Source organism: Apodemus sylvaticus, chromosome 3, assembly GCF_947179515.1.
Source record: "Apodemus sylvaticus chromosome 3, mApoSyl1.1, whole genome shotgun sequence".
Classification (NCBI taxonomy): Eukaryota; Metazoa; Chordata; class Mammalia; order Rodentia; family Muridae; genus Apodemus; species Apodemus sylvaticus.
In genome coordinates this window covers 150198945-150224113 of record NC_067474.1, presented here as the reverse complement: position 1 = coordinate 150224113, position 25169 = coordinate 150198945, and the positions used below count along the sequence as shown (strand labels likewise).

Sequence of the window (25169 nt, the reverse complement as noted above, 5' to 3'; positions counted from 1 at the left end):
TCCTAGTCCACAGGTAAGCTAGACTTAGGCATAAGTCTCTACCTTCCAGGGCCATAATCAAAGCACGGGTCTATAAGTGACATTTTTCAGGATGATTCCTTTCCTCAGTTTTCTCACTTCTAAAACAGCAATAAGGATAGCCAGGCCTGGTGATCTAGAGCTGTAATCCCAGTTGCTTGGAAGGCTATGAAAGGGAGGTTATAAGGTTAAGGCCTATCTGCGCTAGGGCGTGAGTCTTAAAAGACACAGTAAAACCAGACATGTCAATCAGTGGCAGGGTGCATGCCTGGTGCGTGAAGGTCCTTGAGTTCAAACCTCAGTCCTGCAAATAAGTAAATTAATGTCACCTCCTTGCGTACAGGGCAGTCATGAGTCATGTGTGTCTGGACAGGAACTTGTGCAGATGGAGCCTCAAGGATGTCAAGGATGTTCTCTGGCCACCAGAAACTTCGGTATGGCTTCACAATAGTGTTGAAGGACCCAACTGGTCATTCTGCCTGACTTGTCCCAGGGGACTGAGTACTAGTTAATCTGGTTGGTAAAAGCAGGAAACAGGAGACACGGCACCTGAGGCTGACTGTAGATCCTTCTATCTGCTCACTAGGACTCCCCCAGCCCCTCCCTGACCCGGGTTACAGCATCAGACCCTGGCACCATGGTGATCAGCCTTTTCACAAAATAAAAAGGCAGAGCCTGGTGTTATCTACAGCCAGAGTCTGATAGCCAGAAGGCCTGAGTCCCTCCAACACCTGCCTTGCCAGGCACAGCCAAGGCACGGGGCTAAAGAAGTGGTGTGGTGGAAGATCGTGCAGCCAGACCAGCTCTGTTCTCAGAACTCCTTAGCAAATTTCTTTCCAGAACTTTCCAAGAGAGTCAGGGGAGCCACCATTTTGCAGACCCCAGAACCTAATCCCTTTTCCCTCCTACCACATCAGTTAGAGAAGCTGGCTAAAGGAAGGCACGACAACCCAAACTAGTGTCCTGCATCTGGGCCCCATTGTCCCAGTGTCCTCATGGAGAGAGATGCCTGTAGCCTGGCCAGAGAGCTTCTGAAGGCAGGGTCTGTGTCTGCTGCCCTGTGTCTCCAGGCTTCCTACAGCCCGCAAGGGCTGGTGACTTGCAAATGGGTGGTCATCCATCCTAAACCTGATGTCACAACCAGAAACACTATTCCGGGAAAACTTTCCTCAGCATAAAATCACAGAGCGCCACGGTGAGTGCCCTGCGGGTGATATATGCAAGGTGCGTGTGAACATGAATGAATGTCGTGTTCAGACTTGGGTCTCAGGAGCTTGTTGCCTCTGTGCAAATAGTCTACAGTCTGAACTCTGAAATGCTTCTGAACCCAAGTGTTTCTGGCAAGAGCGTTCCTGCCTCCGTCACGACGGCAAGCACCGTTTTATGCTCTCCACAGGCCCGGCACCATTCCAAGGTCTGCACTACTAGCTCATTTAATCTCCTCCAACAGATTCAAGGTCCGCATTGTCCTCCTCCCCCTCACTGCTCCCTCACAAAAGGAAGGCCCAATGAGGTGAGGTAATTAGCCTGAGGTCACACAGTGAACAAGGGGTTGGACCAGACCAGCACCAACTTGACAGTCCATGCCCCAATTCAAACTCATCAGAGCTCTGCTCAGGGAGGGGGAGGCCTTTTCCAATGTCACCTAGAGCCTTCTGTGCAAAGTACCCCCAAGAATGAAACTCTTTCCCGGCACTGCCCCTCCCCCGACCCACACAGAACATCAGGCCTGACTAAACACTTGATTCCAAATGGCATCAGTCATCTTTGGGACTAAACCAGCATCCCCCTGAAGAAGGGGCAGAAGCGGCAGACCAGCCACCAAGGATCACTTGGTGCCAATTAGCAGACCCACCATGCCAGGCCCAGATGGAGCCCTGCCTCGACCGGCTTGGGCCTTACTTGGTCAATTATCACCTATCCCCGGAGCCCAGGGGGCAGGCGGGGAAAAAATCTGTTTTCTTACAATCCCCCTCCTGTCTCCGGCTGTCCGCCATCCGCTCGCCTGGCCAAGCACCCTGGGCATCTGCAGAAGGCAGAAGCAGACTGGCTGCCTGGGCTGATGTCCTAGGCTGGAGGGCAGAGCCCTGCTTCTGCCCTGCTGGGTGATCGTCCTCAATAAGATAGTCTCCAACCCTGGCATTTGATGCTTGACCTTGTGATGGTTTCCTTGACTGGTGGTATTTACGCACGAGGTTTCAGAATTACTCAAAGGAGAAGTCTAACCCTGCCATTTTCTAGCTATGTGGCCTTAAGGTGGCTGGTCACCCCTTTGAGCCTAGGTTTCTTTGGATTTTTTTTTTTAAGGCAAGGTTTCTTTATGTAGCCCCGGCTGTCCTGGAACTCACACTGTAGACCAGGCTAGCCTCTAACAAAGGAATTTGCATGCCTCTGGCTCCTAAGTGCTGGGATTAAAGGCATGAGCCACCTCCACCCAGCTCCTTTTCTTTTTCCTGTGTGTGTGTGTGTGTGTGTGTGTGTGTGTGTGTGTGTGTGTGTGTTGGGGTGTTCCTGCCAAGGTGTACATGTGGGGAGATCAAAGGACAACCTGCTGGTATTGGGTCTATCCTTCCACCATGTGGGTCCCAGGAATCAACATGATTGTTAGGTGTCTTACTCAATAAGTCATTTGCTGCCCCCAGGTTCCTTTTCCATAAAATCCAAACGATTAATCTACCAACACTGGCGCACAATGACAAGACTCAAATGAGAGAACCCAGCCCACGCCAGAGCACTGGCCCAGCCCAGGGAAGGCTCTGGAAAATGGCCGTTCTGTTGTTACAGCTTGCTGGGGGGGACTTTGAGTCCCCGGTGTCCCAAATAACAAACCCTGAGTTCAGGCACTTTGTCTGGATCCTTCCATCTGACCCCTGGGAGCTGCTCACCCTTCTAGTGGAATCCACTGGCACACCTACTATGTGTGGGTGCTGAGGCTCAGCGTGCCCCATCCACCACGCACCAGCCGTGTCATCTTGCCCAGTGGGACTGGCCCTGGTTTGTACCAGAGAGCTTAGAAGAGCCAGCTGTGCACACCTCTAGCAGCACAGCGGCCCTGACCTCAGTCCGGTGACACGGAATTGGCTCTCAAGGAAGCGCACACAATACAGGAACACAAACGTGAGTGGGGCTTCTCCCTGGCTAGCCAGCTGGTTGGTTTGGCAGCCACCATTGGAGACAGAGCAGGGTCTGTGTTGAGAGGGGGTACCGGAGATGCTCTCAGGAGAAAGGAGCAGGCTGTACCAAAGTGCCTGTGATTGGATAAGAGGGGCCGCAGAGCTGGAGAAGCGTCTGGTGGGAGTAGGACGGAGATGTGGCTCCGCTAGTAGAATGTTTGCCAATCATGCACATGGCGCCGAATAAGTCAGGTGTGGTGGCATACACACCATAATCCTATCACGCGGGAGGGAGCCAGGAGGATTAGAAGTTCAAGGTCATCTTCAGCTACACGGTGAGTTCCAAGCCTGGGCTACAGGAGGAACAAAGCGAGCATCCAGTGAGACTGCGAAACCCTCCTCCCTACTGGCCTCAGACTTTGAGTCCCCCACTGGGGACTCGAGACTTTGAATTTAAGAACTAGAAAAAAATCCGGTCACCTTAGCAGACAGGTTCAGAAGTCAGAGAGAGCAAGCGGCAGGCATGAGTCCGCCTATGCACTGACGGGGTCTGATGGGTCATGAAGATCGATGCTGGTGGCCCCGGCACCTCTCCCTGCTTCTCAGTCCTGTGAAGCAATCTCTGTTCAGCCAACCAACACCAACACCTCCTGGGGTCCCACTAGGGGCTGGGAGTGACAGGGAAGGGATGATACACACACACACACACACACACACAGCCTGCAAGACCCCGGGCTGCTTTCTAATGTTGGCACAAGCTAAGGGTCACTGAAGGGAAGCAGAGTCCAAGGCAGGGCCCAGCACTGTTTTAGCATTTTAAGAGTAGTCTTACTGTCCTTTGAGTAGATTAGACAGAGCACCAGACAGGAGGTACAGCTTAGCAGGTGCCTGGAAGCTAAGCTACTGTCGGGAACCATTGTCAGAGCCCTGCCTAAGCACCAGGAGACACTTAGAGTTGAGCTGCTGGGCCTCGTGGATTTATTCTGAGTTTAACAGTGTTTAGCCCACTGAGCAAGTGTCCAGTGGATCCCTGTGTTAACTGTGGAGAGCTAGCAGGGACAAAGGTTGGGCAGGGAGGTCCCTGGGCACGGGCATGTTGAGATGCTTGTTCTGCACCCAGGCCTCATCTTCCTGAGCTGTTGCATGTGATGTCTAAAGGTTAGGGGGTAAGGGCCAGCCCATACCTCTCACTTGGGGGTTCAGGGGAGAAGAAGGAACTAAGTCTTAAGAGCTTTGTCTGTCTCCTTTTTCCTGAGCCTCAGTTTCCCCAAATGCTAACAGAAGTCTTGAGCTGGTGTTCTTCCCAACGCTCATTCGTCCATCCTAGTGACTGGCAAGACCTCTAAGATAAACAGCCCAGCCTGGCACATAGATTCTCTTAGAAAGCCATTAAAACAGACAGACGCTCAGGAAAACTTCCTGGAGTAGGTCCCGTTGGCCCCATGACCAAGGGAGGGCAACCCAGGCGGCAAGGGCAGGAAGCCTGGTGTGGGCACCACATGTGGATGAATATAGAGGGGTGAAACATCAAGGCAGGAGAGATGGGCAGGACCTAGCATGAGGTCTACAGGGGCCCTGAAGAGTTTGGGCTTCCCGGGGTGGCATTTGAGAGAGCAGCTGCACGGGGAGGCATTGAGCACACACCTGTGCGTTTACCTGCCCCAAAGGGTGCACGCAGGGGTTTTAGTGCATTCCCGGGGCCATGCACACACTGCCACAGTCAATTTCAGAATGTTCTCGTGACCCCCGAGGTAAGCCTGTCATCCATTAGCAGGTTTCCCATTCTCCCCTGTCAGCCACACATCGACTTCCTGTCTCTTCAGATGTGTCTCTCCCGAGCCTTTTTCCTATAAATGGAATCCTACTTTTGTAACTGGCTTCTTTGAGAGAGTACAATGTTTTCAAGGCTCCCCAGTGGGAGCGCGTACAGGGCCTCGTTCCTTTTTGTGACCAAATAATATTCCATTGTCTGCCTCTGTGCCTCTTTCGGTATAACGTGGAACAACTTGTATTTTAGAAAGCCGGTTGGGGAGATTTGGGCAGGAGAAGGCCAGATGGCCCTGCGATGCCAAGGAGTGAGTGGGAAGAGCTTTCTAGATGCCTGCGGGGTGGGAGATGGCCAAGAAGAGGCAGGCATGGGACCCCCGTTGTGGAGGGAAGACCTGGTAATTGTGAGGCTGCAGGGGGTGGGAGGAGAGGAGGTGCAGAGGCGGGGAAGATGGGGGAGCGGTCTTGGGGACTGGCCAGAGTGTGAAGTGACCTCCCAGGTTGAAGACGAAGAGGTTTGAGGAAGTTGAGGAACTGAGGATGGCTGGTGGAGAGGTAACTGGGGAACCAGCGCAGGTCAGGGTGGCCCAGGACACGATAGCCCAGCTCAGCAGCTGGGAAGATGGTCCAGATGGAGGGTTGGCATGGCACAGAGAGGAGAGAGCAGCCACCTGCCAGGCAGCTGGGAACTGGCCAGCAGATGGAGCAGGCACTGAGAGTTGTACATGCTCTGATGAGGGAGCCAGGGGGAGTCCGAGCTTGAGGCCAAATCCTTTGGTATCGGTAGGACAGCCTCAGACCCTCCCACAAGCCCCCAAGTTCCCATCTGCAGAGAAGGACACAAACTCCGAGAGGCTAGCCCTGGGCCAGTGCCAGTCCACAGCCGCTACGCCTGGATAGCCTCAGATCCCCGGGCCATGCCAAGATGGTGGCCCAATCTTGGTCCACAACCGTGAGGACTGGTGACTGAGGAGGAGTCGGGTCCACGAAGCCAGAACTACAGAGATGCCCAGAGTAGCAACTGTTGATCCATCTGCTCCCCACTAAGATGTGGGGACCGCGGGTGAGAAAGGGAGTCACTCTGGACTCTTAAGGCAGGGTGCAGACAGACGAGGCCTCTGAGCCAGATGGCCTGGGGCTGACCCAGCTCTGCGGCCAAAGCCAGGTCCCCAGACAGTGGCTTTCCCTCTCTATGTTTTAACTCCGTCTGGATGCAGAAGAGGCAGAGTGACTGCTAGCTCAGGCTCAGTACGTTTCCAAAGACTGTCTGGACCAAATCCTAGGACGGCGCTAACACTCCAGGGAACTCAGAACTGTTGCTGTATGCTTGTTAGTTAGGAGCACACACATCGACACCCCACACCCCCACACCCCACACCCCCACACCCCCATACCCCTACCCCATCTCTACCATGGGATTACACTGTCACTGGAGATGCTGAAGCCTGCTTGTTTGTGATGAAGTCCATTTTAACCCGTTGTGGTCCTACAGGGCCTGGTCAGGATAGCATGAGCCACGGTGGCCGTTGATTAGCTTGGTCACCAGCTTTGCTGGCCTGTGTCCTGGAAGCAAGCAGGAGGGACAGGCCTGAGAGGGGCTGTTTCCGTTGGGAGTTGTGCTCGGCTTGGTACTGAGCAGAACCGCTCCTCCACCCTGTAACGTGTACTCTGTTCCCTGTAACTTCATAGCCACGTTGTGTGGCCGGAAATTTTTTTTTTACCAGTAAAGACACTGCCGCACAGAGAGGTCAGCTGACACATCCATGGTCACTCAGCAGCCTGGTTTTGAGCAGATAACTGTGTACCTGTGTCAGGATTGTTCCAGCTCCTTTGCACAGGAAACGCTCTCAGCAGCACTAAGTTTTACAGACGCGGAAGTCGGCATACCCAGGTGGCTGTGGAGGCAGCAGGCGGCCTGCTCCCTATAAACCATGCTCACTGCCAACCCAACTTCATCTTCTCTAAAGCTCTCTTCCCACTGAAGCATTTATACAGCACTTGCTGAATACCAGCTTCTAGGCTAGGCAGAGGGCAAGCAACAGTCAACAAGGTACAGCTTCAGTTCTGGGGTAGCTAAGAAAATGGTCAGACGGGACTGGAGACATGGCTCAGTGGTTAAGAGCACTGTCTGTTCTTCCAGAGGTCCTGAGTTCAATTCCCAGCAACCACATGGTGGCTCACAACCATCTGTAATGGGATCTGATGCCCTCTTCTGATGTGTCTGAGGAGAGCAATGGTGTACTTATATGTATAACAACAGGTCTATAACAAACCATGTCTGTGATCTAGAGCCCAGTTACCTAGTTACAGGCTAGTTCGCAGCCAACAGGTTAGGAATCCAGACTCCACCAAGCCCTCCCAGGCTGAGGCAGAGGTGGGCCAGCACAATGAAGGGAGAGTTCTGAGGGTGCTGAATCCACAGGCAACTTCAAGGACAAAATAAACAGGTCTTCTAGAACTGTGGGCCAGATCCAGGCTGCCAAGCTGGTCCTGAGGCCCCAGAACTTCAGGTCTCTGGGATCGAGGCTAGCGGTATCTCCTCATACTTCAGTCTCTCTCTATCTCACCTGGGCTCCTTGGTGACCCTCCCTGTGTTCTTTCCCAGGCTGTCCATCAGGAACCTTCAAGGCCAACCAAGGGGACGAAGCCTGCACCCACTGTCCCATCAACAGCCGCACCACCTCCGAGGGTGCCACCAACTGCGTATGCCGCAATGGCTACTACAGGGCCGACCTGGACCCTCTAGACATGCCTTGCACAAGTACGTCTTCTCCCGCCCCCAGCAAGGGGAATGGCCACAGAGCGGCCAAGCACCTTGGGGGATGGGGGAGCTGGTTCTGGGGAGGCACATGGCCTGCACCCCTTCCACTTAGTCATGTGAGGATAAAGCCAAGGTCTTGACTCACAGAGGGGCAGGAGGAGGCTTGGCGGAAGAGCCAGGTGACACCTACAGCAGAGGCTGCTTGGTGCCCAAGCTGAGTAGTGTTCTAGCCCCTCCCTCCGTCAGGGATGACATTCCCAGAGCTGGTCCCAGTGACTTAGACCAAACACACCTGTTCTGCCATGTTAAAGGGGCTCAAAGGGGTCAGAAAGGTGACTTCATGATGGCCTCTAAGGCATGTGACTTTCCCCTTAAGGTCATTTCTAATACTGCAGCTGAAGTTCTGCACACACACACACACACACACAGAAACACACCACATACACACACACACCACATACACACACAGACACACACAAACACACAGACATACCACATACATACACAGACATACACATATACACACAGACACACACAGAAAGACACACACACCAGACACACACAGACACACACACCACACACACAGAGACACACACAGATACACACACACACACACAGAGTCTAGGCAGAAGAAAGGAGAAAAAGTCATAATATAACCATATATCTCCATGCATAACTCTAGAGATCTTGGAGGGGAGTGGCTCAGTGGGTAAGGGCACTTGCTCTACAACATGAGGACCTGAGTTCAAATCCCTAGCATCCATGTAAAAGGTAGGACACCGGGGGTGGGGAGGGCAGAGACTGGCTGATCCAGGAGCTAGCTAACCAGCCAGCCTTGTGGAATAGTGAGCTTCAGGTCAGTGGGAGACCCTGCCTCAAAGCAAGGCAGAGAATGATAGAGATCGATAGAAAGATATTCGATCCTTTGCTCTGACCTCCACACGGGCATGCACACACCCACACCCTCACATGCATGTAACACGCCCATACCCTCATATGCATGCAACATGCCCACATCCTCATATGCATGCAACACACCCACACCCTCATATGCATGCAACACACCCACACCCTCATATGCATGCAGCACACCCACACCCTCACATGCATGTAACATGCCCACACCCTCACATGCATGCAACACACCTACATGCTCACATGCAACACATGCTCATACACACATGCATGCACCTGTATATACACTCATATGCATGCACACACCACACTCAGATGCAATACATGCACACACTCACATGCACGCACACACATAAGATACCCTACTCCACAACTTCTGCTCTTGGTTAGTGACTGGCACTCAATCCCAGAGTGTTGTCTTTCAGATAGACATATCCCTATCCCCTGGGCTCTAGAGGGAAGAGGCCAGCAAGATGGCTCCCTGAGTGAAGGGGCTTACCCCAAAAGCCCAGTGACCTGATATCAATCAACGGAACCCACAAAGGCAGGAGAGAAGCGACTCCACAAAGTTGTCCTCTGATCTCATCTTCCTGGGGCACACACACAGCACACAGGAAGGAAGGTGTGAGGGGGAAACTGTTAGCATGCATGTGTCACCCCAAATATGAAAACAGTTTCCGGGAACAAATACAGAAGAGGCTGGAACCCTTGGTAAAGCAGATACTGACACACAGCAAGTTAACATATTCTAGAAGCTTCTTTGGATAGATGGAAAAATTTAAAGGAAGTCTTTTAGGGGGTGGGATCTGGGGTGTGGACAGTCTCCACAGCCTCCACTGATTCTCCTGTCCCCTCCCTAGCCATCCCCTCTGCGCCCCAAGCTGTGATCTCCAGCGTCAATGAGACGTCCCTCATGCTAGAGTGGACCCCGCCCAGAGACTCGGGGGGTCGGGAGGACCTTGTTTACAACATCATCTGCAAGAGCTGTGGCTCAGGTCGGGGTGCCTGTACACGTTGCGGGGACAATGTGCAGTATGCGCCCCGCCAGCTGGGCCTGACTGAGCCGCGCATCTACATCAGTGACCTGCTGGCACACACGCAGTACACCTTCGAGATCCAGGCCGTGAATGGGGTCACCGACCAGAGTCCCTTCTCACCTCAGTTCGCCTCTGTGAACATCACCACCAACCAAGCAGGTGAGCCCCACGGGAACACGGGGAGGGGACTGTCCCTCTGTGATATGCCATACCCTAAGACAATAGTGTCCGTCTCTTATCCTAGCACTGGGGAGACTGGGGCAAGGGAATCATGAATTTGAGGGTAGCCTGGGCTAAATAGCTAAATAGCTGTCTCCAAAAAATCAACAGCTTTGTCTGGGGCTGGGGCTCAGTAGTAGTATTTGCCTAGCATGTGTAGGACCTGGATTTGATTTTTTAAAAGGTTTGCCTGTGATTGAACACTCCAAGGGTCTATTCACTTTGCTGAATAGTGATCTCTTCCCCCGGCAGAGTCATAAGCAACAGGAGAGAAGCAGGCCACACCTCAGCTTGTTCTTCATAGGGAATGCACAGGGATCTTGCAGGCAGAGGTTCAGGCCAAGCCAGGAAGGCTTCCTGAAGGAGGTAGCTGGAGTTTGTAGCACTAAGGGAACTCAGGAAAGAGATGGAGGATACCCTAGGGAAGAAAGAAGAACTGCTAACATTTCCTAGGCTCCCTGCTGGCAGCCAGAGAAGTCAGGTCACAAGCCAGGAAGTGTGACTGCGCTAAGAGACTTCTGTGCTAGAATGTGACAGTGGGTCTAGTGATTATGGGTCTGTGTCAGAACATGTGGCCCTGTCATTCCGAATGTTTGGGTAACTGTTTCTGAGATATCTGCCTGGGGCCCTGTGGCTCATTTCTCATGGGACCATGGGATATAACCGACTAAAGGTGTAAGTGGAGAGTGCACTAGTCAGCGACTGTAATGATAATGCTAAGTAACAAATGTACCCCACATCCAACAGTTTAGAACAGTGAACTACTATAAGAACGTGGAGCTATCCTTAGAATGGGAATAGATTGGAGACTTAGAGACTCTCGGAAGCTACAGCTGTTGGCCAAGATCTCCAACAGCCCGCAGGGGCTCAGTGGCGAGCCCCTCTTAGTTTAAGAAAACTCAGCTGGAGCCCTTGCTACAGAAGAGGAATCAGACATTGCTTTTCAAGTAGAAGGCAGAAAGGAAATTTCTGGAGCTCCTCTGGGGCTCTGGGGGCCTCTCCAGCATCTACTGGGTGCTCAAGGTGAGAAAGAGCTGTTGCTAACAGCATGGGTGCTTAGCTGCAAAGGGCGGGGCCTGGGCTGCTGAGAAGGGCCCCTCCTGTCTAAAACTGGGCATGCTCAGAGAACAAGATGGAGGAGAGGGACTCCTGGGAGGAGGGGGTGGGGGGGCGTTCTCGGGAATGAAACAGAAGGAGGGGCAGGCAGATGACTCAGTAGGTACAGTGCTAACTGTATAGGCATGAGATTAAGTGAAGTTGTACGAGCTTATAGTCCCAATGCTGGGGAGACAGAGACAGGAGTATTCCTAGACAGGAGGATTCCTGCACTGGCCAAGCAGTCCAGGAGTCCAGGAGTCCAGGCCACAGCCAATGAGAGACCCTGCCTGAGATGGACAGTACCTAACAAATGACCCGAGGTTACCCTCTAACCTCCACACATGAGCTCACCTGACTGCTCACATACATGGGAGGATGAAGGAGTTGGAGCAGAAGGCCTGGCTTCCCATCCTAGCTTTGACGTTTGCTTGCTATGTCCTTAGTATAATGGTCAGCTGCTACTGCGAGAGCGCTGTGTAACAAAACCACCTCAAAGCTCAGAAGTCAGGAATAGTGTATGTGTTCTCCTTCACTGTGGGACCCTGTCAGTCACTGGCTCCTCTTGAGGGGCCCACTCTGCTACTCAGACATCCATGTGTAGGCTCTCTCTAGTCTTTGCTGTGACTCAGTACCCTCCCAGGCTCATTTGGTGAAGGGCGAGTGTGTGGCAAGAGCCACACCCCACCAGCACCTCAGTAGTCACAGTGAGCCCATGCCCAAGGCCCTGCATTGATGGGGTGGGAGGTGTGTTCTGCCTGCAGAGACTGGGCCCTGCTGTTCCTGGGCAAAGAACTGAAGACTGAGCCTTCCGTCAGACCCGGGAGGTCTCTTCCTCATTTGGGTCTCAGTTCCCCTGACCAAACTATGCACTGCTAGGAACAGACAGGAGATCTTCAGAACACAGACTCCTGGTCTGCACCCAGGCCAGAGTGGGGTCTAAGGATTGTTTATCTCGCTGTCAGACAAATCTGAGAAACTTGAGCCCAACTGAGCCCAAGTTCCTTTGAACTCTGGGCCTTACCCCATTTTCCCACTTTTCTCTGTCCCAAGCCCTTCCCAAGAAGAGTATATCTTACAGCCCAGCTAGGAGCTGGTTAGACACACACACACACACACACACACACACCACCACCACCACCACCACCACCACTGAGTAGGGCTGAGGCACAGAGACCTGGGGCAATCCCAAGAAGTCCTGCTACTACCCAGCATGGTGGTGCATACCTTTAATCTCAGCACTCTCAAGGCAGAGGCAGTTGGATCTCTGTGAGTTCAAGGCCTACCTGGTCTACTCAGAGAGTTCAGGATAGCCCCTGTTTCAAAACAAAAATGTCTCACTACTAAATGGGCTCAGCTCTTGATTTAAACCTAGGACTGCTATAGCCTCTAACTGCAGCCTGCAGCCTGGAGCAAACAGTCCTGCCTGTAAGGACTTACCCTATGGGTAGAAGGTAAACCATAGATACCGAGCCTGTATCACAGCTGCACGGAATGAGAGCCAGGAATAGGGTGAGAGGCTTCCTGCAGTGAGCATTTGAGCTGAACTCCAAAGACTGAAGAATGGGATCAGGCAGAGAGGAAGTTGTTATCCCTAGGGAGAACAATGCAGGGGGTAGTAGACAGACTGGGTTCTACTGTTCCTCCTAAGCCCTGAGCCCTCCTGCCGCAGGGCCTTTGCACATGTGACTCTGGCCTGCCTGCAGACCTGAGCTCACCTCACTGACAATCCTGACGCAGATACCTCTCCCCAGCCCCAGCGTCAGGGCTTCGCATTCCTGGTGCTAAAATTTAGTTTTATGTCTCTGATTATTATGCGTCTGTCTGTCTGCCCCACCATCACCGCCCACGTGCAGCGGTCTGTTTTTCCTCACGGAGGCTGTCCCAGAATGCAGACGGAGACACCCCACAGGGAGCAGTCCAGCAGCATTCATAGAAGGTCCAGGGAAGCGCGCAAGCAAGAGGAGCTTGGGGCGCCGGAGACTGCAAGAAAGCTAGCATTGGGGAGGGAGGGGGATACCTCGTCCCAGACCGATGATGCATTCAGTGGTGGGTTTGGACAGACCCTAAAATTCAACTTATAAATATCTAGCTCACTGCCTTAAAAGGAAAAAGCCTTTCGTTTGGGCAAGCACTGGGCTCTCTTCACAGTCCCCTGGCAGTCACTGGGACCAGAGCTGTCTTCCGACTTCATAAAGCCGTCACGCGCCTCCACCCACACTCTGCCTTTGTAGAGTGCCTTCTGTCCAGACACTAGTGGTACCCAGGGACTGAGGGGGGAGAGCAGGCCGGGCGTGCAGGGCTTATACCAGAAGCAATGCCAAGCCACATGCCCAGGCTCACCGGCTGGGAATGAAAGACCTCAGGACTGGGCCCAGCTGTCAGAACCTTCAGCCTCTGCCACACGGCCATCCTGCCCCTTGACCCGACACACAGAGAGACCAGAGGGCGAGGCACAGCTCCTTGAAGAGGTGGCATTTATGTGGATATCCAAATGACAAGCAGAACAACTGGATAGCCGTGGAGGGGGAGAGGGAAACATCTCAGTCACAGGGACCATTCCTCAGGGCTGCCCGGATAGTCTCTAAACTTTTCATACTCAACCCCACCCCCAACCATCTCCACACTCACCAGGTTCTAGAGGTGATGAGAAAGGTCTAGACATGGGAGTCAGGTGGGGAAACCTGGCTTTGATTGATGGACTGACTTACTGATTGACTGATTGATTTAGAGGCAGGATCTCATATAGCCAGGCTAGCCTTGAACTCAATATGTAGCTGAGGATAACCTTGAACCTCTGATCCTCCTACCTCTATTTCTGGAGTCCTGGGATTCCAGGTTGACACTATGTCTGCCTCAAATCAAGCCTGGCTGTCCCCTGCCTGTAGGTAGCTTTGGTCTACAAAATAAGATCACATCTGCTTGCTACTCCCTATAGTCCTCCTTCCTCACAGGGCTATGGTGAGGAATTCAGCCAATGTCCCCCGTGCCACCCAGGCTGCCTGGCATAGGCCTTCTGCATCCACTGTGACCGTGAAGACCATCACATGAACCACGTGTTCAGTAAATGCAGATGCTAGGTCAGGCCCTCATCCGGGAGTCGCTCCCAGGGCTGAAAGGTCCTTTGGTAGTTTATAGATACGAGCTGTAAACTGTGTTAGGGACTTGCCCACAGTCATCATGCAGGAGATCACAGGATCTGAATGTCATCAGGGCCAGGGGTAGCAGGACACCTGCAGATAAGAGTCTCTACTGTGGCCAGATAGGTGACTTCACCTTTTAAAGTCTTGAGCAGTGAACAATAGATTAACCCTGTCCTCCAAGCCCAGCAGGTCACATGGGAGAAAGGACATCAGTGCCGAGCCTGACTGATCTGACCTGAGATCAGATTTCTGACCTGAGGTCCCAGCTATAAGGCAGCCCTCACTCTCTTGGCCTCAGTTCCCCTGCCTGCGAAATGGGCTTTTGCAGAGGGCTAGAAGGATAAGCAACCGTGTGGCATTACTACATGCCTGATCACTACAGGCTTAGCCAATTCCAGCTGCACACAGTAGGACCTCACAGTTTCGAGGCCTCCGCAGATCTCTGCAAACTAAGCAGGGCGTGCACCTTGCCACTGGGGCTGCAGGATCTTTGAGTTTTTCTCTTTATTCTTACATGGAACCTAGGACCCCATGCGTTCCAGGTTTGTAGCTATTCCCATTTTATTTTGAAGTGGGGAGAGAACGTACTAAGTTGCACAATCTGGCCTTAGATGTACAATCTGTAGCTCCGGGAAACTTGGAATTTGAGATCCTCCTGCCTCAGCTTCCTGGATCACCAGGCCTGGCTTCCGGCCCTCACGTACTGAGACAGTCTGCTGAGTCTGGCTTTCGTTCTTCCAGAGATAGCTTGGTTTCCTTCAGCTTCGAGCCACCCTGAGCCACTGAGATCCCTTCAAGTCCTTGCCCAGAACCTCTGATAGCTCACATTCATCCACTGGATGCCTGGTTTTTCAGCCTTCCGAACTCTAGGGCTCCCCACTGGGAAAGCCCTACTCCTGAAGTTTGGTCTCCTTGTGGGTAACACAGAAAAGTCCCCCATCTCAAGAGCCTTTCTGCCACATGAGGGGCCATATTCCCCATGACGGGCGTGTAGACACTGCTAGGTCCTGCTAATCAAAGCACATAATTAGGGACATATTGAAAATATACCACATCACAGGGGCCCCACTTTATCTCATGCACATCTCTTGCTACTTAGAGGAGGAAACTGAAGCCCAAAGAGATTCCTAAGTGGCTCCTCTAGATCCCAAGAGGATCCTTAGCAGAGCAGGTCCCCAGGCACCCTGCCCAGGTCTGCGTCCACGACACCGTGCCACGTGGCTCCCTCGCCGAAAGACTTTGAACTCTCCAAAGCCTTTCTTATCCCTAGGGCTCCTCTGATCCTCATGCCCCGCTGGGTCTGGGCACACAATGCCTTCTGCTCTGGAACTGGTATGAACTTGTCTTCACCCTCTTCTCTCCCTGGGAGGCTGAGAGGATCAGAGAGCTCTGAGCAGAGGCCTGGGGGAAAGAGGAGAGAAGGGAAGAGAGGGCAAGGGAGACCGCCTCCTGCGCTCTGATCCTTTGGAGCTGGGGAGGCGTTGCTGACTGAAGGTGCCAGTTGAAGATGGGCTCACTGCGTGATACAGGCGGGACACAGGACAAAGCTGGTGGCAGAAGAAAAGCAATATGCCACAAGTTTGCGGGTCTCTGGGCAGCCTGTGGCAGCGTCGGTCCTGGTGGAGTATGCTTGCGTTGGCTATCCATCTGCCCCAGAGCACAGGCAGCTCTGGGTACTGTGAGGGGTCAGCTCCCTGTTTGGGAGTTGACAGCTGTCTGCTGGACAGCAGTGGCTCCAGATGCCCTGTGTCTCTAGTACAGTGGTTCCCAACCCGTGGGTTGTGATGCCTTTGGGCTGAAACAACCCTTTCACAGGGGTCAGTCACCTAAGACCATCGGAAAACACAGATATTTACATTATGACTCGTAACAGTAGCAAAATGAGTTATGAAGTAGGAGTGAAAATAATTTTATGGTTGGGGGGCTTCACCACAACATGAGGTTGGGTCTCATCCTTAGGAAGGCTGAGAACAGCAGCTCTAGTAGGTGGTCCTGGATACACAGTCCTTGCAGGCACAGGGGGCTTTTCACATCTCGTTTGCCTGTATCCTATTTGCCAAAGGAAGTCACTTTGACAGGCCCAGAACCAGAGACAAGAAACCTGAAAATCAGCCGAACAGAAAGGTATAGTTATAGAGGGATGGAATATGACAGGCCTTTATCAGAGCTATAAATAATATTGGAAAGTAGGGAATGCGGAGTCACCAGGAGATGAGACTCCTCGAGACATTTTTTTTTATGGGCCAAACTAGCTACAGTGTCTCCTGCTATCACATACCTGTCCCAGACACCAGGATAGAAGGTGAATTAGGAGTCTGCCTTCCTTGTAAAAACTATTTCCTTCGGGTTTTATGTACTAGTTCAGCTAATATCTATTGGCAAACTCAACATGGCCACTCCAGCCAGGACAGAGGTCAGGGAAGTGTAGTCTTTTAATTGGGCACCGTGTGCTTAACTAAGGACTCGAATTTTGCTCCTGTCTGAAAGGTAGACTGTTGGGAAGGAGGCAAGAAATGCTGAAGGAAAGGAGCCTGGGAAGAGAGAGGGCTAGCTTGCCCAAAGCCAGCCTGCCTACCTTCCTTCCTTCTTTCCTTCCTTCCTTCCTTCCTTCCTTCATTCCCTCCACCTATCCATGCACTATTGCAGGCACTGGGGGTAAAGGGTTGAACGTGAGTAAGACAGACAGGAGGCAGGCATGGTGACTCTGAGCAGGTGACATCTGAGTGGAGACCCAAATGAAGATGAGGCCACTGATTTCTGGTGGATTAGAAAGAAGAGATCTCCCAGCAGAAAAGCAGGAGCCAAGGCCCCGGGGTTGGGGGAAGACCTCAGTATATTTGGGAACATAAAGGGGCAGAACATACCGGTGCCTGGGAGAGAGGAGGTGGTAAAGAGAGAGATGCCAGGCAGGGCCTCCACGGCAGGGTCGGGCATCTGTGGAACCATCCGTGGGAGCAAGGGCAGCAAATGGTTCTGGGGCCTACAAGGCCATCAGGCCTGGGCCTGGGGTGGGGCCTCAGACAGCCCAGTGTGTGGCCGCCTCTCCCTGTGGTGCCTTAGTTCACTGTTTCTTCTCAACTGGCGATGAATGGCCAAAAGTGGGTTCTTCCTTTATCCTCAGCACAGAGGAAGCATCCATGCCTCCTGCCTCGCTGACCTCTGCTGGCATCCAGGACTAGAAGCTGGTGGGGACTACCTTGTAGTATCGCCGTCAGAAGTCCCTCGTCCAGCCCCTTCGTAACTTAGAGAAGAAACATGATTCACAGGGAGAATTCAGCTGGCTTAAGCCCCTGCCAGGGAAGGGCAGACTCTCCCCATTCTCCCCAGGTCTTGCTGCAGGCCAGCAGGCCCCTGGCCACCTGCTACAGGAGAGCAGGCTGGCCAGCTCCCCCACTTCCTCAAGCCACAGGCCTCTTCTGTGCTCTGCATGCCTCCCCTCCCCCGCCGTGGGGCTCCATCTCCTGGCAAGGGTCACAGGGCACCACTGACCCCATAGCCTCCTGGCGTGCCCGTCTGATAATTGAAAATACCAGAATTCCCAGATGTCCAACTTCCAGGGTAACCTGACCCAGCGTGGGCGCGGCAGCAGGAGGGGCCCGGACAGCTTCTAGCCTGTGCCTTTTCTCACTGCTAATCTCTGGATTCCGAGAGAGGGGCCAGCTCCCTGGCCCGCCTTGATCATCTTCCTGGCAGATGCTGTCTCCTCACCACGCCTGGGTCACGGGGCTTAGGGGCTCAGAGCCCAGGATCTGCCTGAAACCCAAGCCTGCTACAGCCCAGACCCCTCAAGCCCGTGGGACCTGCCATGCCTGGGGGGGGGGGGTGGATTGGCTTCGAGACTACAGTCTGGAGCACAGGATGTCCTTACAAACCCTCTGAAGCTTCCCTGGCCTGCCGTTACCACTGCAGGAAAACTGGTTGGCCCCGAGTTTGCCTGGGTTTGAATATTGGCTCCATTGCTTGCCGGACGTGGCCGCGGGGAGTTTTTTTCACCCCTCGTCTGTCGAGCTGGTATCATAAATGCCCAACGCACAGATGACACGTGTGTTAACTGAGTTAGCCGATGAAAAGTGACCCCGTGGGTGTCTGTAACCAGGGCCCCCCATGGGTGGGCATCATGTGCCCACAAGGTCTCCAGGAAAGAGAGCTGAGTGGACAGAGGCGTAGGCAGCCATCTTCTCTGCCTTCTGTCATACCCCAGGGCCTTCAGGACAAGGGCAGATGCCCAAGGCTGGGCCCATTTGCTTTGGCTGCGTGGTCCTATCCCTCTCAAGAGCCCACCCCATGGCTTCCGCTAGAGGGACTGCTGGCAGAGTCTTTGAGGGGTGGAGTGGGCCACATGCCCCACCAGGCTTGGTGGACTACAAACCTAGCCCCTGCTGTGTGACCTTGGACAAATTACTCCCCTTCTCTGTGTCTGCTCTGTCTCCTAGCAACATCGTTTCTCCTGGGAGTAGCTTAGGAGTCTGAATTCCCAGGCACCCCACACCTGAGACCTGTGAGGACAGCGGCTGGGGGTGGGAAGACAAGGTGGGGTCTATCCAGGTCTCCCCGTTACACTGGCCCCGGCTGAGAAGGGAGCCACAGGACACTTCGCCTTGTAGTTGGGAGAGTCCAGAGGCAGCAGCTGGGGGGCCTTGGCTCTGGGTGGGTTCTTTGGTTCGTTACAGCGCCTAGTGTGGTCCTGGCTGGGGGTAGGGGTGGCAGTGGGGGGAGCTCCCCCCCCCAGTGGCTATGCTGCCTCAAGCAGAGGTGTGGAAGCTGAGGTTCCCAGAGGTGGAAGACCCCACCCAGGTCTTCAAGCCGTGGGGGAATGAGCAGGGAGGGAGTCCGTCCTCAGGACTCCGCCACGCTAACCTCTAGGCTGAGGGCTTTGGGGGACGAGGCAGAGTGTTGGAGCTGCTGGGCCCCACAATACACCTGCCTGCCCAGGGGACAGAGGACAGTCTGGTCCAGAGAGGTGAGCAGGTCAGCTCAGGCCACACATCGAGTTAACAGAGGACACGGGACAGGCTGGGGGAGGTGAGATAGTGAAGTTAAGTCAGCTCCAATCAGAGACCTCTGAGCTCCCAAATCACCAAGTGAGACTGGTGCCCATGCAGCCGAAGCCCTGGGAAACCAGGGAAGAACTGGGAGAAGAAGGGCCTCAGCGGTCGGATATCTCTTCGTAGGCCAGGATGGGAGGTCTGCTCAGGAGCCAGGAAAACAGTTAGGAGGTGCTTCCTCCACGCTGTGAGCCCTCAGTCCCTCATGGGACCAGGAACCCTCAGGTCCAGAGAGGCATTCTGAAAGCTAGGCCTGAGTGGACCCTCTGGGAAGAGCAGAGCTATGGAGACCGCTCACCCAGCCCCAACCCTCTGTGGGCCACTCTGACACACCACAGGGGAAGTGTGCAGGTTTGCCCCACTAGAAGAGACAGAAAAAAAAAGTTAGAGTGATCAGAGACAGGCAGTAGTGTGGGCTCAGCACCCGATCCTCTTCCGATCTCAGTTTTGATCTCAGTTTCCACGCATACAAAATGAGGAGACGACTACATAATATGCGCTGGTTCTTCCAGCACTGAGAGCAGCCCTCTTCCCAGCCCCATCTGAACCTGCTTGGTGAGAACATGGGGTTGGTAGATTGACTACCTGAGGGTTGGTAGACTGACTACTTGAGGGTCGTTAGATTAGATTACTTGGTAGACTTGGTCAAGGTAAAGTTCTTGTAACACACCTGATTGGGTCAACATGTATGACACCGTGTCAGCATGTTTCCTGTACCTCATCTAGTTCCACAACTCTGTCACAAGCCCCAAGAGAAACCCCAGCCCCTACCATGGTCTGGCATTCTCTATTGGTTCTTTCTCTGGTCCCTGAGCCCCACCAACCTTCTTTCTGGCCCTGTTCTCACGGGTCCCACAGCTCACGTCCTTCTAAGATACACTGCACTTCCTCATGCCCGCTTTGACCCCTGACCTCTGACCTCTCTTGCAGCACCATCGGCTGTATCCATCATGCACCAAGTGAGCCGCACTGTGGACAGCATCACCCTGTCGTGGTCCCAGCCAGACCAGCCCAACGGCGTAATCCTGGACTATGAACTGCAGTATTATGAGAAGGTAGCCGTGTGCCCACTGCCTCCACCTCCCCAAACGCCCCTCTCCCAGTCTAGGGCCAGCCTCGGGGTCAGCCTGCCTGGCTCTCCGTTGGCTTTCCCGCCCCTGCTGTGAGAGCTTGGGCCAGTGCCTTGCCCTCTCTGAGTCTCAGTGTTCTGGCCCAGGGGACAAGCTGTCTATCTGAATGACATGCCACCTTCAGACCTGTTACTATCAAGACCCCTTCAGTCTTGACCTCCAGAGGCCTGAGCTTGAAATACACTGTTTTTCAAAACAAAATTTCGCTTAGCATTAATAACTGTTCTTCACCTGTTGAAAGCGTCTACACCCACCTATGCAGGGTGGATCCCTAGAAGGGCCCCTGGGAAAGATGGACTTTTGTTCAAACTAAGGTGTCGGTAACTAATAGGTAACCCACAGTTGCAGGGAGACCACTGGGAGCTGACCATGAATGAAAGGGCTTTTCCTGTAGGCTGAGGGAAGAAAGCCAGACTTTCTGTAAGGCCCTCTGAGTCTACTGTGGCCCTGTCTCCACCGAGGCCCCTGGGTCTGCATAGAGAGATTTCTCTCTGATCTTTTAGAACGAACCCCACTCCTCTTTGAGAGACCTGTGGTTGGAAGCCACGCATGTAAGAATCCATCTGAATCCTCAGGCAGTCGACCAATCCCCTGCGGGCCTCCGTCTCCACCTGGGTGGATGGCCAAGGAGACTGCCACTCCAGGAGAAGGAAGAAGAGGGGGCAGACACCGGCGCCAGCCATGTCCCTGGTCCCCTGCGGAGGTGAATGTGTAGGGCTTCCCTGCTCTTCTGCCCTGCCTCCTACAGGCTGGGCTAGTATTTCCGGGCAGTACTGCATGGGACCAGAGACCGTAAGCGCCACATAGTGCGGGGCTTCAAGAGCAGACATAACAGTTGGCCTCTCGTAGGGATAAACATCAGAGGCTCCGTAACCTGGTGCTTAGACTTGGAATTCCTCCTCCTTCTACCAGAGAGACCACAAGGACCCCGGAGAAAGGTGCCACAGGACTTTTGTTCAAACTAAGCTACCAGTAAATGATAAGTAGGGAGCCCTTTGTTGGGGGTGAGCGAGCCCACGGTGAGCAGGAAATGGATGGGGGGTCATGTTGTTGTTGGGGCTCAGGGAAGACAGGTGGAGACTCTGGGAGCTAGGCCTGCAGAAGCCTACTCTCTGAGACCCTGCCTAGTCCTAGCACCTCATCAGTCTCTGGGTTAGCAGAGATCTATTTGTCACCTACTAACCCAGCCTCATGCAAGTGTTCCTAATCCTGAACTTTTCCCACATATCCCAGTGTCCTGTGTTGCTGTCGGGAGCCACCTCTCTCTCCCTGGTCATCACCTTCTCCTCAGAGTTCTGACTGAAGTCTGATGATACCCAGTAGCTGAGTTGAGTAAAGGAATGAAAGAGCGGCCCCCCCCCCCGTTCCCTCCCAAAGCCGCTGTGCCCAGCCACATCAACCAGCTGTCTCCCCCAGAGAGGCCTGCACCCCTTGACTTTTACCCCAGCCCCCAGCTTTTGACTTTCCTCATCACATTCTTTCCTCTCTGATCTCTTATCCCTGCCTGTCAGCATCCTCAGGGTACCACAAAACACCACCACCACCACTACGGTCAACGGGCATCTTCCCACAGACTCTGTCTCTTCTCTGGAAAGCCCACATGCTGGCAGGCCTGATGTCCCTAGGGTGTGGATGATGAATGAGGGCATTGTGTAGATGGAGCAGAGAGTGAGGGAAGGATAGAGCCCATGAATGAAACGAGACCCAGAGGCAGGCAGGCCGCTCGGACCAGTCACTTCCTGTCCCTCACCACCCCGGACAGCCCCAGTTCACGCGTTAGTATTTCAGCATGAAGGTCTTGGCCTTCTCTGAGAAGCCTGCCCATACTGCCAAGACCAGGGCCAACATTGATCCCTCTCTTGGCCCTCTGTTGCTAGCTCTGAGCCACCATGCTGGGTGAGATGTTAGCTCTGCTGTGTCCCAGAGCCTGGCATACAGTAGGCATTCCATAAGTACTTGTTGGATAGGTCGAGGAAGTGGCTACTGAGAGGCCTGAGTGTCTCTCCTGAAAAAGCAGCCCCATACCTCGCTGGGTCCTGAAGGACTTTGAAGTGGCTGCCAGTCTAGGTGGCTGGACAAGGAAGCTTTTGCCTCACGAGGGCCAGTGTCTCTGCTCCCTCCAGCAAGGACAGCTTAACAACTAAATTTTTTTTTTTAACAAAAGAAAGAAAAGGGGAAAAAACTAATTAAGGAGCTTTGTGATTAAATGAAACTGAAAGTTTCATTTTTCCCTAAAGATTGGAGCGGAAATGAGGGATCCCTTTGTGGTCCTGACTGCGACCCATTTCCTACCGCAACAGTCAGGCCCGGGAGCCTGGCAGAGGTGTCAGCTGTGGTGGCTCTGTTCTGCTTTCTTTGGGGCCAGGTGGCTCCACAATAGCCAAGTGGCCACCTGGTCACTTCTCACAGTCCTCGATGTGTGTGTGCAGGGGACACCACACCGTCACCACAATCATCCTTGGAATGGTACTCCCAGGCACTGAGGGGAGGAGAAACTGAGGCACAGAGGCACATGCGACCTGTCCACACTCTGTACCGAGAAGCAGAGGAAGTATCTTCCTTTCTCCCTCTCTCTGATGCCCCTGCCTCCCAGCTTTCTCCCAAGGTCACTTCTGAGATGACTTGTGACATGTAGCTAAGACCAGCTCCCCATTCAGTTAGCCTATCTGCTCAGAGTCTGGGTGTCCATGCCATCAAAGGACAGCCACTGGGCCATTTGACCTCCACTGTCACCAGCTGACGCTGGCTGCAGAGGGCTTTGCCATCTGGGAACAACAAAGGCTCAGACACTAACAACCGCGTGAGGTACTCTCCACAGAAGGGCCGACAAAGGTCTTGGTTGTGGGAGGTACTTAAGCGTGGTCTGCCACAGCCGTGACACGGGTGAGGGGAGGCCTGTATCCCGGACATCTGAGCTGGGGTTTGAAAGCTGAGAGAAGTTTACAGAGGGGTGTGTGATGAAGGCGGCCATTCAGGCAGCGGGGGCGCAGCAGGCTCAAAGGCCCTGGGGCAGAGCTAAGCAGCTGCATTCGGAGAACAGAGAAATGATCTCAGATCTCAATAAGAACAGCACGCAGGAGAAAGAGGAGAGAGAGAGAGAGCACCACAGGGGAGCAGTTGGAAAGGGAGGCTGGCTGGGGTGTGTCCTGCCTTCCAGGCCTGGTGAGTCTGGATTTGATTTAGAGTCTGATAGAAGGTTCTGGAATGCTGGGATCTGACTCCAGTTGTGTTAAAGATCCTTGCAAAGTACTAGAAAGTAGACTTGTGGGGGGGGGGACCAGAAACACATGGGACGAGGAGTGAGATATGACGGGTGCTTGAGTTGGGGAAAGGTCGGCAGCAGAGGTGGTGAGAGATGACGGGGGGACGTTTTGATGCGCAGGACCCCCGGGACATGGCAGGATGACCCTGTGGATGGTGCTGGTTCCAGAGGCAGGGGATTTATAAGAATAGCATAGCACTTGCCAAGCAGGATACCTCAGAGCATATGCCAAGAGTCGGTGGAAACAGAGGCTGCAGCCTGGGATTATTCAGACCCCAAGGAGAGGGAGCCAGTAACTAACTGATAGTGGGGTCAGGGAACCAGGACCAGCTTCTGTTCTGATGCCCCAGCCTTCCGGAGTCACCTAGGAAGGCCAGCCAGGTTGCAATAGTGAGAGATATACCTGACAAGTCATGGCTGCCTCCTACTGGCATCTAAGATCTGCCCTGTACCCATAATTCATCCCTTTCTGGGATGTTTCAGAACTTTCTAGAACAAACACGGGTCTGTCTCCACCACAGGGCCATTCCCACCCTCCCTCCTCCTCTCTTGCTTCTCCAGAAAGGCCCCTTAGGAATGGCGGTGGCTCTCAGGTCCCCTAGGTTTGTCCTTTCCCCAGATCTACTGGGACCAGCTGCCTTCCCTGAGCCTGAACTGACAGCCATTGCCTGAGGCCGCTGGGTAAATGGCAGTTGACTCGCTGCAGACTGGCCGTTTCTGTCCGCCCAGTGTCCCTGAGGAGGTGGCCTCCTTTAGTGGCTTCTCAGAGCCCATGGGTTCTTGTTCCCCACAGTTGGGAGCAGGGACATTGGGCTGCATCGCACCCTGTCACCGATGTCAATGTCAGTTCAACAGAAATGTCCAGTCAGCAGCTGAGAGAGGCAAGCATTTCAGACAGGGCACAAGGACTGGGGAGAGCCCGAACTGGGGAGTCCAGCAGTGTTTGGGGCAGGGTCTGTCCAGAGACGCCTGAGCACAGGCTCACCTCAGCTGTCCTTCACCTGTCCTGTGAACGGCAGCAAGGACTACTAACTCTCTAACGGCGTTGGTGGTGACAATGACCACGCGTGCTGGCATTTATAGTCACTGTGCATAGTGACAGCATTTGTGTGCAGAAAATCTCTAGACATTTTCAATGGAATCTCCGTGATCATGTGGCGTGGGACCCACTGCCTGAACCTTCCTTTGAAGATGGGAAGGTCAAGGCTACCAGCGGGCCGTGCTAGTGCTTGCCTGTAATCCCAGCACTCTAGACGTAGAGGCAGAGTGATCCGGAGTTCAAGGTCACAGTCTCAGTTACTTGGTGACGCCAGCCTGGGGCTCTGTGAGTCTGGCTCAACAAAATTAAAAGGAGGGAGAGATAGAAAGAGGAAGGAAGAAAGGAAGGAAAGAAAGAAGGGAGGGAGGGAAGGAGGGAGGGAGGGAGGGAGGGAGGGAGGGAGGGAGGAAGGAGGAACCGGGCAGGCAGGCAGACTGGGGCCTGATTCTGTCTCCTCCTACTGGCCCTGGTAGGGTTCTCTGTATTTCTATTACCCTGTGTGATATCCAGCCAATGATACTTCAGAGAAACAGCTAGAGCAATACAGTCTCTCTAGCATCCCAGCAAGCCATGTGCTGCCTGATTGAATTCTAGAGCTTCGGCATTTATTGCTCTGTTTTCTGGA

The 25169-nt window shown here is 53.6% G+C and overlaps 1 protein-coding gene across 1 annotated transcript in view; it reads left to right on the top strand.

Moving 5' to 3' along the window:
• Ephb2 (EPH receptor B2) overlaps window positions 1-25169 on the top strand; it is a 180867-nt gene that overhangs the window by 129415 nt on the left and 26283 nt on the right. Inside the window, exons 4-6 of the mRNA XM_052177791.1 lie at window positions 7504-7659; window positions 9435-9770; window positions 20044-20168. Of these exons, the coding sequence (XP_052033751.1) occupies window positions 7504-7659; window positions 9435-9770; window positions 20044-20168 (617 nt within the window). The remainder of the gene's footprint in view (window positions 1-7503; window positions 7660-9434; window positions 9771-20043; window positions 20169-25169) is intronic.